The 17933-nt window shown below is 47.3% G+C and overlaps 1 protein-coding gene across 2 annotated transcripts in view; it reads left to right on the forward strand.

Annotated features, from left to right (window-relative positions):
* The first annotated feature begins 792 nt into the window (after positions 1-792).
* The window catches only part of nrp2a (neuropilin 2a), an 84761-nt gene continuing 67620 nt past the window's right edge, over positions 793-17933 (forward strand). For both annotated transcript variants that reach the window (XM_069675025.1, XM_069675026.1), the window contains exons 1-2: positions 793-1583; positions 12694-12871. In XM_069675025.1, the coding sequence (XP_069531126.1) occupies positions 1508-1583; positions 12694-12871 (254 nt within the window). In that variant the 5' untranslated portion in view covers positions 793-1507. The remainder of the gene's footprint in view (positions 1584-12693; positions 12872-17933) is intronic.

The following is a 17933-nucleotide window of genomic DNA, read 5'->3' on the forward strand; positions in this document are numbered from 1 at the left end:
TGTGTGTGGGAGGTGTACACTTTGTACACTTTGTTACATTCCCCCCAAAAGTTCCCGCTACCTTTAGGAATGCACCTAGCTGCTCCAAATAAAGATGCCAGCGAGGCTGCGTACTGCCCCTCATTATGCAGCCAGTCCATTACATTACACGGTAACACAAGCCACAGGCAGGGCACATGTGCTGGACGCTGCAGAGGCCTTTCTCAGCAGATTATTTTGGGCTCGGCACTGTGTCATTACACGGCCTCGCGCTCTGTATTTAGGCTGTTGATTGTAGGGCTGAGACTGGGCAGGGCCGAGGTGGGCTCTCCCTCTCTGTTGGGGTGAGGGCTTTGACATTGGCTTTGCTGTTTGATGTGTGTTTGTGGGGAAAGGCGGCCTTGTGCGCGTGTGACTGCCTGGGGAGGGGGGTGGTGGCACATGCAGCCGCACACTCCTCCCTGTCTCACTCTTTCTGGGATTTTCTCTCCCTTGAAAAGAGCCCGAGGAGAAGTTCTGCTGCCTGGTTTACCATCACAATATGTCTTATCTCTGCCTTATCTGTGGAGTTCATATCTGTGGTGTCTCGTGGAGGGGGGATGCAGCTGAATGTGTGTGAGAGAGAAGCGGGGAGAAAGCGAGAGAGAGAGGGAGAGAGAGGGAGAGAGAGAGAGAGAGAGAGAGCCCTCCCTATAATCAGAGACCGACGGGAGGGGGCGGAGCCGAGGCGCCGTGACTGTAACGCGATAGCTGCTCAGCTCAAAAGCGCATCACTCACACACACACTCCACACACACCTCCCGGACGCGGACACACAGGGACACACGCTGGTGTGGGAGCGGAGCGCAGGCTGTACGGAGCCGCTACCAGAGAGAGGGAGACACAGGAGAGGAGTAGCGGTGCAGAAGGAGGTGGCAGGACATGCACGAGCTTTTTTGGGAAGCAGGACTTTGTCTCATTCATCATTCTGTGACTTTCACTGAAAAGCAGCTTCAGCTCTCGGACTGAGGCTTTCAGAGCAGATACTTTGGGCTAAACCTCCACGGGAGAAGCGACCCTCGTGCGCATAATACGCGGAGACGCAGAGAGGGAGTGACGGGGGACTGGGAGCCTCTGAGTCGGAACTTGACGCGCCCTGGAGCCGCTGCCCGGACTCTCCGGAGCGCAGAAACCGCCTGAAGCCTCCCAGCTGCGGAGCGCACGCTGTACTCATCAAGGAGTTTGTCTGTTCGCTGTGTTTTTGGATGCGCTTTTGTTCCGCTGAGTGGACAGACTTAAAAGGCAAAGATCTGCACTGAAAACATCTGAATCACTTGAATGACATGTAGTTGGCACGTACTTTCCTCCGCCGATGGTTTAATAAGCGCCGCAGGATTATAACTGAAGTGCTGCCAGCGGTTTGTGCTCCTGAAGGGGTGTGGATTCTTTTCTTTTTTTTTTTGGAGGAACAGATTTTTATCCTTCGAGGTGGAAACATCAGAAACATCCGAAACTTAAAAGCTCTCCGCGAGTTTCTGCGTCATCCAAGATGGATTTTGTGTCATCATTGATTGGATTTTTAATGGCTCTGTGTCATCTGGCGTTAAGAGCGAGAGGAGAAGAGGGTGAGTTTGGGCTACTACTTTTTGATTTTTGACGCACGCGTGGTTTGCATGAACCAAAACACGCGAAATCAAACAGTTTGAACCACAGGAGAATAGATTCAGTCTACACACCGCACACTCTGTACATTACATTTATTGTACACGCTTTCTAGCAGCTCCTTGTCCTGCATGTGTTTCGTATTGATAATATAAAGACGCGATGAAGCCGTTGTGTTGGATCTAAATGATGGTCTGTTGGATATTTTAGCACTTAATAGGAGAGAAAGCGTTAAAGAAAAGGTTTCTATGTGCATATTTAGGACTAATGTTTGCGTGTTGAATCCAAATTATAGGGCGAATGTTGACTCCTTTTAAATCGAGGCTAATTCCGCCGCGTGCCCGGCCATCTGTTACACATTTAAAACTAAAGAACTTGTTCACCTTCATCAAATATTAACCGGATCGGAAGCGGTGATCTGTCCCGGCTCCACGGAGCGCAGGAGCGAGCTGCCGTCAGCCCCGCGGATCGCGGATGAGGTGATTTTATGCATGAAGCTCTTGAAAATCCAAACACATTGTTTACCCGCGAGTTTCCTGTTGTTTTCCTTTTGATTTAATTATTCATCAAGGGAAATAAACAGACCTCCTGTCAGATTAAAACGCTTCCTCACATCAGGAAGAAGAAAGCTGCTATTTTACTAATTATCCAAGGGAGAGAGCGCGTGCGTAAAAGCTGCGCTTCCATTGTAAAATCTGGCTTATAGGACTGTAATCATCACCGGTATAATCATTATCTACATCAGCCACCGCAAGTATGCCAGTTCTCCTTTATTATCTCCTCGCTCTCCTTGTGGTTGTGCGCGCGGTGAAGGCAGGGGCTGCTGGTGGCTGCGCGCAGGCAACTCCAGGCGGCGGCGGCGCCGCGTCACCTCAGCGCACTCTCAGCAATCAGATAACAATAAACCGGGAGATTAAAGAGCAGGATGAGCAGTTGGTCGGGAGTCAGAGCCTTTCTTTAAGGCACTTAATCAGGGCTAATACTCACCGGAACGCACGGAAACCTGCGATGTGGCGAACGAGAGAGCAGAGCCGGAGCCTGCCACAGCGCCAGATTTATTTAGAAGCCTCATTAAATGTGGATTTAACACCAGGGCGCGCGGGGCTCCATCTGGATACACGCACGGAGATGTTTAAACAGTAATAATGTCGAGTCATTTGTTAGCTGTTCGTTATGTCAGCAGAAGAGTGCAGGGAGGAGACGGGTTTGGATGCGTGGCTGGGAGAGAAGTGACGCCACCCGTGGGATGACACATGGCCTCGCGCTCACTCACCCTTGTATGGCACTTACGTACTCTAGGATTTAGTTGCTTTTACGGCGGCTTAGCTCCTGTTGTGGATGTGCGTTAAATCCACATTTTGCGCCAAAGAAAAATCTATCTTTGCGCACAAAGAAATCCGTGCGCAAAAGGGTGAAACTGACACTGTGGTGTGTCCGAGGTGCTTCATCATGCTCCTCTTACTTTAACCTGTAATACACAGCATCTCAGAGTGATGTACTGTTAATAGCAGGCTGCATGGATAGCTGCGGTTGTGTCTCAGCAGCAGTAGGCGGGTGACGAGCTGTTCATGATCCCATGATGACTGTTGAGTCTTTACAACACCACCCGCTGCTCCGCTCCCTTCACATGTGCGCTTCCTCCTCTTGTTTAGGCTACTTGTTTTTAAATAGGACGGCCATCCCTGTACGTCTCTGTCTGTGAGTGTGTGTGTGTGTGTGTGTTCCCGGCTGCCTGTGTACCCGTTGATCAGAGACAGATGTGGGCCTCTTGGCAGCCATCAGGGAAGCTCTCCCTCTCTCTCCCTTTCTCTCTCTCTCTCTGTGTTTTCCCCCTGCCAAGACACTGCACCGCATGTCCCTGCCTCCATGCCCCCCTCCTTTTCTCCTCCTCAAGAGCCACATTACACACACAGATGCCAAGAGGAAAGAGACACTGAAAGAGAACAGAACACGAGGCAGAAGAACGGGGAGGTTCACAGAGGGAGAGGGTGCAGCGGAGGAGAGAGGACGGAGGAGAATGGAAGGCAGATGTAAAGGCTCAGAAAATGCCGTAAAGTGAAGGAAAAGGACGAGTTACAGAGGGAGAGGGAGGGTGTGGGGGTAGCTGTGCATCAAACGGAGAGTGAGAGGAAAGGGCAACATCAAAGCGTGCAGGGTCACAAGTTAAAGCGGCGCCGGACTTAGAGGGAACAGATCGCATGGAGGGGTTTATGAAGTGACACAGACGTCTAAAGGGGGGAACAAGGAGGATGGAAACATAAGACTGGTGCTAATGTATGCTCTCGTGAGAGTTCAGCATGTTAGAGGCGCGTTAAAGGTTTCAAAGGAGCCCGTATATTGATCAGATTTGGCTTTGATGCTTTGGCAAAATAGTTTCGATGGAACTTTTCTGCAAATAATGAAATAAATTGAGATGTGCGACTCCTCGCAGCAGGTTTAAGGGAAACTGTGAGCCACTGGAAATGCATGTAATGTTTAACCAGCTATGAGACGGTCTCACTTTAATACTGAGCGTCTATATGAGCAAGAGCTAACCAGACCAGAACCTCTGCCACAGCATCAGAAGTGTTTTACAGCTCCAGAAAAAGCCTTTGTTTACATTCTCCCTGCAATGCCTCACAGAAAGATGCACAAACTACACTCACACGAACCGGACTGGATCAGCAAACTGCTTTTTCCACAGGGGTCGCCCAAACCGACCCCGAGATGAAAGTTCCTCACAGCTGCTTTAAAATCTAAAACGCTGCCCGCCTGAGGCGTCTCAGCCAGAAACCTCTGTACGTGTAAAAACCTTCCACCGTCTCGAGGCAAATGATCCATGAAAGATGTTCTGCGCTTGGACGTTTCCACCGGCGTCCTGCTGTTCTCACTCGGAGCACAAAAGGTCCTTTTTTCATGTCTGCAGACTCCTCGTTCCTGCACCCGAAGCGGAGCCACTTCCACTCCACTTGTACTGTAATCACAATAGTTTGACTCTCTGACATGTGCATCAATTACTCCTTACCAGCTGCATTAATATTCAGGCCATTAAGCAGCTCATTTGCATGTTTATTGAGTGGGCGGCTGTGCATCCTTTCCACCTATGGTATCGACTTCTTCCAGAGTTTCTTCTAATTTAATCATTTATTTTCCAAATGCGAGCCGCGTCTCTGTCGTCTCTGTTCTCTATTTGTTTTGTCTCCCCCTCACTCTTCCGCAGCCCGCCTTTCAATTCTTTGCATTTCTGTGTTTTAATGTGCCCCAGCCTCAGAGGTATCAGCTGCGAAAACAAGGTCACCTATTAGCATTCATAGCCAAAGACAAACGGAGCGGGCCCCGCTCAATACCAGTCAGGTATGAGAGGCAGCGGCTGCACGCGCGGAGCCTTGGAACAGCCCACCGCTCTCGGGGTGAAATTAAAAACAAGACCCCCATAAATAAAACAGAGCTGGGTCTTTCACTCTGCCACATTAGGCGCGCGAGGGGGTCTTAACGGGTGCTCGGGGACGGGTTTAAACGGGAGCCGGAGGGGGGGTTTGCGTTGTCAGGAGGCAGCGTTTTAAATTTACTGTAATTCACAGGCAGGGTTAAAGAGGAGAGGGAGCGCAGGGTGTGAATTATAAGTAAAAAGGAGGTTTGTAAGCAGTCAGATCCACTGAAAGGTAACATGCTGTAAGAGTGGGGGGGGGGGGTCCAGGATGCCGACAAATCACCACGACTCCTGCAGCAGTTCCTCACCGCTCTGTTTGCTGATTCAGGATGTGCCGTTTCCTCGCCTCCTCGCCGCACAGACACAAAAGAAGCACCCAGAGAGAAGGAGACACGATACTGTAGGCAGGTAGTGTTTAGGATTAGACCCACACCATTACCCCCCTCCTCCTCCTCCTGCACCTCCTGCAGGCACCAGCAACCATCTGTTTAGCCGATTGATCCATTGAACCATTGATCAGGACGGCCAGCGCTGTGCATTTAGCTGATTAGCATGGGGCACTTATCCTGTTAGGGAGGGAGGAGAGGAGGGAAAGAGGATTTGAGGACATTATCTGGCTTTGATGTGGCTTTTGTTGGTTCTTTAAGGAGAGAAATCCTCTCTTTGACACTTTAACTCTGTTAAACAAAAAGCTTTTGTCTGTGAGTGTTGCATGTCCGAGCTGGTCGGTGTGTTTGTGGTCAAACTTCTTGTTTGCTCAGAGTAAATCCACCTTAGAAAAAGCTGATTCATATCACCTCACCTGCAGAGCAGCTGCTGAAATGCGTCGTGTAAATGAGACGTTGTGTGAAACATTGTGTGCTCTAAATAAGGGCCGCAGATTGTTCACGTCAAGCTCACATGCAAGGCCATAGTTTGCATACTTAATGCACATAAGATGAGCTTTAAATCTGTAGCGTGCAGAACTTTGCAGGATTGTTTCGCTGTTGAAGACGAAGGCTTACAGAATCACGATCGGGTTTATAGCCGAGTGCACATACAGGGACTTTGTCTTCCTGTTTCGGTGCAAACAATTCTCAGGACACTTAACTTAAATAAACTAGAAATATGAAAGTAAATCGTATAAAATAAGTACAGTATGGCTGTTTTTAAAGTGTTAGAGATGAGCAGTTTCTGCAGGAGTGTGCAAAAGTTATCAGTTTGAAATAGAGACAGAGAGTGTAATGATTATCTTTTACTTTCGTGTCATGCACAAAAAGTGCAGGACCCTCAAGTGTCTGCACCGAACACAGTTGCAGCTATCAAACATTTCAAGCTCAGCCTTAAACATTTTCTAACTTCCCGGCAAATAAAACCTGCTGCACAAATGTTCCCTTCTGAAGCAAGACTGTCGTCCTCTCGTGTGGCATTAAACCTGCAGGTGTCTAGTTGTAATAGTAAAGTCTCTAATCTTTGAGAATCAAGAGACATGTTGCTCTGTATTTTCTGTATATTCCACAGTCGCGAGTTCTTCTAAATTACTGAAAAATCATTCAAATAAGAGAGAGAGATTCAGCCAATCAGCATCAATCTTACTGATACTTAACCGTATATCAGTGAGGGTGAGGGGACTTCTTCTCCTGCTCTTACTGCTGCTTTTTCTCCCAAAGTCGAGTCCGTCCACCTGAGCATAAAGGTCTGAAAGCACACGCTGATGAAAGTGAATCTTTTTCTCCTCCTCCTCCTCCTCCTCCTCCTCCTCCTCTCCTCGCGTCCAGTCTTGTGTGGAACGGGTGAGATTAAAAGCAGTCGGAGAGACAACCCCTGCTCCTGCCTGAATGGATGAGCGCGGCCCGCTCTCCCCTCTCATTCCCTCACTCTGGGCGATAGCACTTTTTAATTAAGGTGGGGGAGGAGGAGGAGGTGGTGGAGGAGGAGGAGGAGGGGGGAGAGACACTGGGAATGATGGAGGGATTTATCAGCGCCTCTCCTCACACTCGCAGCTTATCCCAGAGCGTGACGCCATACTTCCACCGATAAGGAGGCTAATAGAAATGAGAGCGTGCACGTTCACACACACACACACACACACACGCACACACACAGAACGTGAGCTAAGACATGCAGACATATGCACATTTTCCCAGATAATGAAGATAAAGTCGCTCACAGCGGGGACAAAGACGTCTCCGGGTTTGACTAGATCGAGAGTGACTACAGACTGTGCGCACACACACACACACACACACACACGCAGAGATTTTACTTAACATTCATTTCATTGACTCAATCTGCAAAAACAAACGCTCCATTTGCAGATTTAAACACACATTTCTGTTTTTCCTGCAGCTCTTCTGTTTCCTCCACAAAAGAAACACTCGAGCTGCAAGAATCAGTCGATTAGCTGATCGAAGGAAAATTAATCTTAAGATATTTTGGTAAAAGATTAATCTTTTCTTTTCTTTATTTTTTTGGCTTTTTGCGTCTTTATCGATAGGACAGCTGAAAATAGACAGGAAATTTAGGGAGGAGAGAGTGGGGGGCGACATCCACCAAATGATCGCCCACCAGTTCGTTGAGGACTGCAGCCTCCGAATACGGGGCGCCTGCTCTGAGCCAAACCAGCGCCCCCTTTCAGCCATTTTTAAAGCAAACATCTGCTGGTTTAAACGTTTACATGTAAGAATGTAATAAAGAAATCTGGGTTTCGGACAGCATTTTTTAGGAAGTCAGTTTGGGCACAGGAAAACTGGGATGAGCATTTTCAAATACTTTACACAGATTAAAAGATATCAGCAGATGAACCGCTAACTAATATATCAACATTTGTTGTTTTCAGCTTCTTAATGTGGTGATTTGCTTCTTTCTCGGTCCTTTCTACAGTGTTTTTTGTACACTTTAAAGTTAAATGGAGCAATCTGGTGCACTTTCAGACCAAAATTACCAGGCTAGAGGCTAAATAAATACCGAGATCGATCTTTAAAAAATGTGTAAAAACGTGTCTGATCGCTCGCGTTTCTGAGCGCTCCTGAACGCAGCGCGACTCGGCGCATCCCCTCGAAACACGGCAGTGAGGGAGACATGCCTGGACTTGTTTACGGAGACAGAAGTGAAAGCAGACGGACTCTTTTTTATCGTGTGTGCGTCCATGAATATGTAAGTTAGTTTTGCTCTTATGTTTATGTTACTCTCTGTTAGCGTCGGCTTTGGCCGCGAGTGTATTTTCGGCGTGTTGTTGTCGTTTAGCTCGCGTGTGGTTTCGTTCTTCGCGCTGTGAGATCTCGTGGCCAAATCTCGCGCAAGTTGAACCCCAGTTCGTTTAATCAGTGAGAGTGCTGAATGAACGCTGTGAATCACAGCGTTAGACATCTTTTATGTTACAAGAAGTGTAAAAATATTTTCAGTTAATTAAATGAAGAGTTTTTGTGTTGTTACTGTTTAATGGATAAATACGCCATCTGAAGACGTCACGTTGGGCTCTCTCTTTCACCATCGGCTAAAAGCTTTGATTAATAATTGTCGTTAAACACTTCAGATCTTGCAAACAGCACATGCAAATACATAGTAGTGACATTGTTCTCATGTAGTAGGGCTCTGCTGCCTGCATGGTGGAGACAAATGTGGCACTTGTATGTGTGCTGCATGTGTGTGTGCGTGCATGTGCGTGTGTGTGTGTAGACAGATTGGCTCCTCTACTAGAAGAGACAGTGTAATTCATGAAGCCCGCTGCCAGCCCCTGAGTGCTTCCCCCGCGTTACTCATCCAACACCACAAGTTCTGTTCTCACCCAAACATGCTGCTCGACGGTGACACACGCACACACGCACGCACGCACACACACGCTGCCATATATGCATATTTTGTACAAGCTAATTGCAACGGACAGTCGAGCAATTATCCAAAAATCCACACATCATTTAGCCGTGATGCATCGCTGCTGCAGCCTCCATCATTCTGTTTTTACTTTGCAGCTGCAGCAAACAAACACACACACACACACACACACACACACACACACACGTATATACACACGCTTCAAGTGCAAGTGTGTGTGTGTGTGCGCTGACTGGCAGAGGTTTCCCAGTGGGGTCAGTGTCTACAGGGAGCCGCTGGATAGCAGGCATGTCTTAATGAGGCTCGTCAGACTCTCTGCACACACACACACATACACACACACACACACACACTCCCTGGGCTCCATCTCTCCTCTCACTCTGCCTCTTCCTCTCCCTCTCTATTCCTCCCTCCTCATCACCTTTTATCCCTCCCTCTCCTCCTGTCACTCGCCCTCTCTTTCCCTGGCACCCGCCCATCGTACGTCAACCCCACCCACCTCCCTTCACCTTCCTCCCCCCCCCCCTTTCCGATCAATCTTCCTCCCTTCTTCCTCAATCCATCTTTTATCCGTCGCCTCGCTCTCTCTCCTCTTCCCTTTCATCCTCTCCTTCGCCTCTTCCCGCTGTAATCCTTCTCCCCTCCGCTTCCCTCTCACCTCCGCCCTCCCTCCCGCTTCATCCCCCTTGAAGGCCGTTGAATGGGCAGCTCAGGGAAAAAACTGTCGAGGCTGCAGGATTCTCCCCAAACGGCTTAATCTCGCCGCGGCTCTGCGTGCTGATAGCCTCCTGCACGCCGTTCCCTCCATCGGCCTCGACAATGACTGTCTGTCTGCACACTCGCAGCAGATAAAGAGACGTGTGTGCGTGCGTGTGTGTGGCTTCTGTCTGTCTGTCATTCTTTGCCATCGCTGCTATCTGTTTGAAATTTTTCAGTTAGCCTATTTTTCTGCACCTCTGTCGGCCCCTGGTGATTGACAGGCCCTCTGTGTGTGTTTGGATGTGTGTGCGTGGGTGGCCGTTTGAACATGCAGCATTATTTGTGTGTGCGTGTGCGTGCATAAACGCGTAGGAGTGTGTTTTTAGTGTGCGTTTTTTGCGTGCGCACGTCGCTGAACTTGTGTGTCGTGTTGTGCAGCAGCTTGTATGTATGTGTGTGTGTTTGTGTGTGGGCGGCTGGAGTCGTGCACTCACATGAATCCACCAGCAGCTGTGTGCACCCGGTGTGTGTTTGTGTGTGTGTGTGCGTGGGCTCTGCTCCTCCAGTAACAAAGTAAGGAAGCCATCGCTGCTCTATCAAATGTCAGAGAATCTTAAGTGTGCCTTTTAAGCACAATAGGCGGTGGAAATGTCATCACTTGAAGGGTCTATTACACTTCAAGCCTTTGGTGCTGTTTTCCCTTTTTTTTCTTCCAGCTTCCTTTATTGATGCTTTCACAGAAATTTGAAAGAAACAGAAAAGAATATCAACCCATTTATGTCAGGAATAGATTCAGCTCCGCGGCTCGGTGGTTAAGTCCACCATTTGGTAGAAGCATTGTTGTTAAAGTGTCTGGAAACTCGGCTTCAAATAGTGGAAATATCAAAGTTTAGTCTCGTGAAGCATCCGCAAACATCAGGTTGAGTTTACACCTTCATAAGTAGGAGGAAACGTGGCTCAGAAACGGCTGTTTCTCCAGCCGGTGTGGGCGTGGTCTGTTGCGGCGTGTGGAGCCGGGGAGATGTCAGTCAAAACGAGGGAGACGTGCAGCTTTATGTCTGAGTCGTCTGAGTCGGAACCAGAGGAGGAAGCAGAAAACATCTAAGAATATTCAGTTCATATGGTCACTGAATGGGGAACTGCAAAGTGCTTTGCAATCCATATCATTAGCTGTCCCAATCCGGGGGCTGCATCCTTCGAAGGAGGGAGGATGAGTCATTCGTAGCCTGCGTCGACCGTTAAAGCTGAACTGAAATGAGACGGTCTGATCTACGGAGGATTTCCTGTTTGCATCTCCCGCTGTTTCCGCCCTTACCCTTGCGTCACCAAACGAGGCTCCTATCGCCTAGCAACAGGTAGCTAGCCAGCTTAACATAACCTATTATTTTAAAGATGATTAGTTTTAACATTTGTATCGCTCTGCTGTGACGCAATCGGCCTTCAAAGGATGCTGCCCCTGGATTTGGTCACAGCTTTAGACACCGTTAGTGCTAACATACCCATAAAATCACACTGCAATGTTACTCACTGGGAAGACTGGAGGGCAGACTTCTTGGACCGTCTTTTACAACTGCAATAAAGCCCACAGAAACCTATTATTTGTCTAATATTTGCATGAAATCCCCAAAAAGGAAGGAACACAAACAAGCCTGAGAAGTGTCTGAATAAGCTGATGTGACCCCGAGCTGCACCAACCTGCCACTTAAAGAGACACCGCTATTGTTAGCGGTTAGCAAACACGTGCAACGTTAGCTGAGATGCTCCTCGTGTCGCAAAGCTTTGAATGCAATGCTAAGGGACGGCTCCCCAACAAACCATCGACAACCAGCTCGTCAACAACCTGCATTAAACTCTGACGGGTGAAAATAGACAACCTGGGATAACAGGACATCCACGGCCTCAGACGATGCTAATGCTAGGCGTAAGCAGCCGAATACACACACAATTAAACAGAAACTTTAATGACCATATTTCAAGTTATATACTTTTTACATCATTACATATGTACACATAAACCCTGAATTACATAGTTAAAAGGCTCTTCTAGATTTAGCTTTCCAGCGTACAGGCAGCACACCATGAGCCTCTCGTAGCAACTCTCCTTCCTCCATATGTTGTTGTCCTTATGGCGGCTACAATATTAAAAAAACATGTTTGTCTTTGAGTTCAATATCTCCAAGTTCATTACATTTAGAGATCCCCCTGGTACACACACACACACACACACACACACACACACAGATACAGTGGTAGGTAGCAGAACCACCCCCCCGTTGTTGTCATGGAGAACACGTTTCGCCTTTGCCTCTGTAAAGAATAATAATGCCCGCAAATCTATTGCAATGCAACGGTAATAAAAGAGCCATTGTGCACATTTCTGTGTGTGCGCATGTGTGTGCGTGTTTGCAGAATACCCATATACATGTTCCCTTTGTGTGTGCATGTGAGTTTATGTGTTTGGCGTGTTTATGGGAGATAACGCTCAGCGTGAGAGGCGTCTTTGCTGTCAGGGTGCGAGCGCAGAATGGAGCCTTTTGTTGCAGCGTTAGCTTCTCATTACAGAGTCGGGGTGACCCCCCAGAACCCCCGCTAGACAGCCCGTCTGTGTGTCACTTCCTGCCCGAGCCTGCCGAGCGACGCCATTGGCAGGCTATTGTTCCGGCGAGAGCGCGATAGGATCGGGGAATGTGTCCTAATGTTTGCAGATTGGCTCGCCGGAGCAACAATTACACTTGGAGAACGCTCCCAACGGGGGGACGAGGGAGATAAGAGCCTGGGTGTGGAAGAGGGTGAAAGAGCCTCTGTGTGTGTGTGTGTGTGTGCGCATGAGTGTGTGTGTGCACTCAAATGCAGCACTGATGATCCTTTATTGTTTTAATAGCTTACCCATGTGGTCCCACTCGCACTGACAATCCACAATGGAGAAGTTTTTCCAATTTCCTGCTAACTGACGGACTAAATTGCTTTCTTTGTTTTACTGTTCATTTGTTGCTCGTCACATCTTCATACAGAGAAACAAGGTAAACGAAGGAGCGTCCTCTGACTCACTAATGCAGGGAGTGGTGTCATTACGGAGGGTTTATATGGCCTGAGATGTTGTATTTTGTCTGCATTGCAATCAAATAACCTGAAACTGTTTGTCTCTGTTACAGCTGCAGAGTGCGGGGGCGTCTTCGATGCCAGTGAGGCGGGTTACATAACCTCCCCGGGTTACCCTCTGGAGTACCCGCCTCACCAGAACTGCCACTGGATCATCACGGCACCGGAGCCGTCGCAGCGCATCGTCCTCAACTTCAACCCGCACTTTGAGATCGAGCGGCTGGACTGCAAGTACGTTCAGAGCAGAATCCTTGCTTCCTTTTGAATCCATGTTTTAACAGTGACGTCTATAAATCACTCTCTTATATCTGAGCAGCCCCATAAAACTTCCCGGTGTGTCATTCCTCCAGCTGAGGGATGATTTGTGTTGACAGTTTCATTAGTTTGCCGCAAAAGCATTTGTTTCTTAAATAAGTAGTTTCCCTTTTACTGCCTGCGGTCTGCCCGGCACACATCGAGACCGCAGCAGGTCAGCTGCAAAGGAAATTTTAATTTCTGCAGAACCATTAAGCAGACTGCGGTTTCTCTTTCTGGGATCTAATTATTAATGCGACTACAGAAGCTCCTTTCTGCACATTTACACACATTATGTCCCCGACGCTGCCCAGCGCAACCACAGACTTGAATACTGGCCTTTAAAGGCTTCTGCACAGCAATTACTGGGTTGAGTTCTTTGCTCAAGGGCACGTCAGCTGCATGACGGTCCAGAGAGCTTTTTAGTTTCCACATCTAAAGATTTTGGCCTCATTCTCACGATGGCGAACACAGAGAAGGTCACAATAAAGACTGAGTGGGAAGAGTGATTCACAATTAGTCCTTCTGTTAGTTTTTAACCCCGTTTTAACCAGGAAAGTCCCGTTTTTTAAGACAGGAAGCAGCACATTTACACAGCTCCAGAAATCAAATGCAACATACGATCATCTCAAAACTTAAGACAAAGTTACAGAAGAAAACGTCAACATTCAAAACATCTTAGAATCATTTAGATGCATCAAGAAAAGCCAGCTACAAAAACGTCTGAGATCACATTAGTGCAGCTCTGAGTGAAGTGACCGCTGAGCTGCAGAGTCTGCGTCTCACCTGCCTGTAAACTGTAAACACGTGATGCTGCTGCCGTCACAGATCATCCCGGCGGGATGACACGCACCGTTACACGAGGTGGCTAATAAGTGAGTTTATCCCCGGCACCTCGTCCCGGTGCTCATTAACGGGGCTACATAAACAGACCGTTCACGGAGCGGACGTGCCGACAGGAAGTGGGAGACGTGGGCCGAAGTTACCGTCACCGACCTGAACTCTCTCTACTTTTTCATGGAGGTGTCAGAGTCTCTGAACCAAATGTGTTGAAAGAAGGAGAGAGGATTTATTTTAAATGTCCCAAATAATAAAAAGTATGATTGTTTATATATGCATGAAAACACATTGAATTTATCTGATATAATGACAGTGAAGAGGCCATCATTCCACATTTTTTGAGCCGCAACAGCAAAGGCACGGTCCCCTCTGAGCTTCCGTTTTGTTTTTGGCACACGCAGAAGCAGCTGATTGGCTGGCCTGAGAGCATGGGTGGGGGTATAGGGGTGTGTAGGGGTATATAGGTTAGCATTCAGCCACTTCCTAGCAAACAGTAAAATGATCTGGACAGTTAAAAAGATGTCATACTCCTGCACGGACGTGAATGTGGCTGCAACCCGTCACGTTCTTCCCTCAAAGGACTCGTTCCTAAGACGTAAACCCAATTTCAGCTTCCGTTTTTCCACCAGTCGCTTGAAATATCTTGAAGAATGCTTCAGTTGATGATTCTGACTCAATATGAAACCCCGGAGTCTGTTTGTTAAGTGGTTAAATTGATTGGGTGTGGCTGAAACGCCTTGTTTCCAAACTGTTTCACTCTGCTTGGATGCAGATGAGTTGTTTTCCATGCAGAAAGAGGAAGAACACATCGAGTTAGACTCCACAATGAGAAAGTTTAGACCTGTTTGGAGAATAAATTCTGCCTTCATGTCTGTGTTGAACCACCATCTGACATTATCAGGCTGTAATCCCTCCTCCATCTGATAATCAAATGCCAAGCAACATTTAAAATCTGTGTTTGGACCGGGAGGAGAGAGAGTTTGGTGGGAAAGACGGACCGAACGAGATGAAAGAAAAGAGTCGTGATGTTTGACGCACGCGGGGGGGGACAGGCCAAGGGAAGGGAAAGAGGAGAAGAAGAGGAGAACGAGGCCCAGCTGTTTGTGTGGATGTGACGGCGATGGTCCATTTCCTTTCTCAGAGACGGGAATAATCCGAATCATATGTTGTTCTATTGTGTTTCACCTCAGAGGAAGGAGGGAGGAGTCACGCTCTGCGATGTTTAATCCACTTTTATACACTGAGTCAGAGGGATGTTACGCAAACACTTTCATTGTTCTTCTGGCCTGTTTAACTCCAGAAGCACCGCAGTCACATTTAGCAGTGTTATCACTTTGTCAGAATAAAACCTGTGTAACTATAGGAGCCTGACTTTACCTAAATGTTGTCCTGACACTTATTTCACCAAACAGAAAGAGTCCTGAGTATTTGTCTTACCTTGAATGGACACAACAGTTAGACTGCACATGAGAGCTGCGTCCATAGCAACAGTGAACTCTGTAGCCTTCTTAAAATGAGCTAAGCTAGCTGTTTTTACTTACATTAAATGGAAACCTCTCTTGCTTTCTCTCCGCTGTCTCTCTTTTCCCTCTGTAAACAGACCGACGTCAAATTTAACGGACTTCTTTTGGCGGATTGTGTGATTTGAGCCGCATCCCTAGCAACGGTCTGTTCCTCATAGCAACGGTCTGTTCTAGGGTTGCACCGATACCACTTTTTTAAGTACAAGTACTTACATTTGGGTACTCGTCGATACTGAGTACTTCAAAATATCATTACAGTTCTCTGACTCTAAAAGCATGTTTCATTTTCATCACTTTCTGACTGTAACAAAGTAAATAGACAGAATGATACAACTGTTGCGGACATTTTAACACTTAACTTTGCTTCTCCGCCGACCTGCGTAACTAACGGGAGGCTGACGTTGAGCTGTAAAGTGGTATTCAGGTGCGGTACTCGTGGTGTTATGAGTACTTAAGCTCTGATACCGCCCAACACCCGATACTGGTATCGGTATCTGTGCATCCCTAGTCTGTTCTTCTGTTATCGAGAAATAACAGACCTCACAATGCCATAATTAACCAATCAGAATCAAGTATTTAACACAGCTGTGAAATTATAGTATAATAGTAGTATAGACTGTATATAATTGTATTGTTTCGGTAGTGTTCGGGTCACATCTGACCGATTTACAACTTTCATCAGTCATAAACGTGTTTGACATTTGATCGCCTCGAGGTCTCATGATATCGTCCACACCAGGCATCTGAACATATTAAACTGCTGATCACCACTTTCATTGATATTTCAGTGGTTTAGTCAACTTTGTAACACCTGTGGTGTTCGCGGTCAAAAATGACCGCCACACATCCCCCCACATGAGCCACAAGAGGAGACTGAAGTTGGACCAGAGATAGAGGAATACATTTTCAATGTATATTCTTTGTGCAGTTATTCATGTTAAACACGAGTCTGAGACTTTGTTTACAGCTTAAAAAGGTTTTTGTGTTAATGTAAGAGCAGTTCAAACAGACCGTGAACACCAAAGTAAGGGGGAGAAACGAACACGACAGGAGGGTTAAAGCTGCATGTCACTGTTGCCTAACAACAACAAGCTAAAAGCTAGCAGGAAAATCCCCCCAAAACAACATGACGCTTTGTTCAAGACGGGCCACTTAGCAGAGATTTTTGTTTTTGTTATTTTCAATATAATTTCACAGAGAAACAAATATTTCTCTCCAAATCACGTCATTTTCCTGCAGCTTGCTAAATTTCATACTTGCTTTTTTGCTGTTTCATACAAGCCGATACAGGTTTAACCATGAATTAAAATACATGCCGGTGATGTTTTTATAAGTTATCGTATCTTACGTTAGCATGAATTAGTTTTTATTTTACAAAGACAAAAACAGATGCTTCCGTATTTCATCAGCAGGTTTATTCGGCTGTTGATAAACTGTGTCCTAACCCCTCCTGAGGCTATTCTATTACTCATGCTAACATGACGTGTCGGTTTATTCTTAGATTTTATATTGGTCATTACAAATATATATAATATATAACAATCCCAGTCTTGATTTATTAACTCTCTGTAATTATGGCTGTTAATTTGTCCTCTCCTCGCTGCAGCCCCTCCCCTCTCTGTGTAAACGAAGAATTAATAATCCAACTTTGTTTTGTGTTCGCTGACAAAGCTCTCTGTCTGGCCAGGAGAGAAATGTAACTTTCATGAGGACATCAATGGCCGCTTGTGGTGAAAGGCCTTTTGTCGCGATTGTCGGCTCCTTTCACGCGCCCGTGTCACGTCGCAGCCAACTGTAAATGTTATTTTGATGCGTCGGCTTTGTGCCTCCAGGTTTCTGTCAAAGGCAGAGCGTTGCATAATTATCTCGCTGGCAGTGTGCGTCTCTGTACTTGTACACCAGTGTAACACTGCAGCACACTGGACTTCCCCGCTGTAGTAGCAGAGAGTAACGGCTCAGCTGTTGATAAGCTGTGTGTCGAGCAGTTTCTCACAGCCCGAGGCGTGCGGGGCAGGAGGAGGCCGAGGGAGGAGGAGGAGGAGGAGGAGGGAGCTGAAATGCCTCCTCTTTTCCTCCTCTCTGCGGAGGGTTTTACTAGGAAAGGGGTTATTCTTCTTTTTCCTTTTTTTACGCTCGCCTGGAGGGACCGAGGCCTTGGCCTGCCCTCTACCACACACTCCTACTCAGTCTCCCCTTCACCCTGCGTGTACGAGTGTGTGTGTGTGCAGGCGACTCAAAGAGCGTGGGTGGGAGGAATCGTCTACATGTGAGTAACTCTACAAGCATGCGAGTTAGCTTGTAAGAGCAGCTCTTCCCTGCATGCATCTCTCCGTCCGCTCTCCCCGAGATAACCCCCGCTTTAAAGGCCCATTAGAGAAATCGGGGATCATGCCAACATTTATTTATGCATAACCTCCAGCACTAATGTGTTTGCCCTTCTGGATGCATTTCCCTTTTGGGCGCCGAAAAAGCAGCAGAAATAAGTGGAAAAAGCCAAAGTACGGCTCGATATTCCTGCTCTCTCCGTCCAACGTTATGCTTTTTACTCCGGATTGATCCGAGCCCTGTAGCGCTGTTACGGGTAGCTTCCTTCCCCCCCCTACCCCCCTGTATGATTAGGCACGGCAGTGTGAGCG

This window comes from Semicossyphus pulcher, unplaced genomic scaffold, assembly GCF_022749685.1.
Source record: "Semicossyphus pulcher isolate SPU_LCO1_2020_fin unplaced genomic scaffold, fSemPul1.0.p SCAF_24, whole genome shotgun sequence".
NCBI classification, from domain to species: domain Eukaryota; kingdom Metazoa; phylum Chordata; class Actinopteri; order Labriformes; family Labridae; genus Semicossyphus; species Semicossyphus pulcher.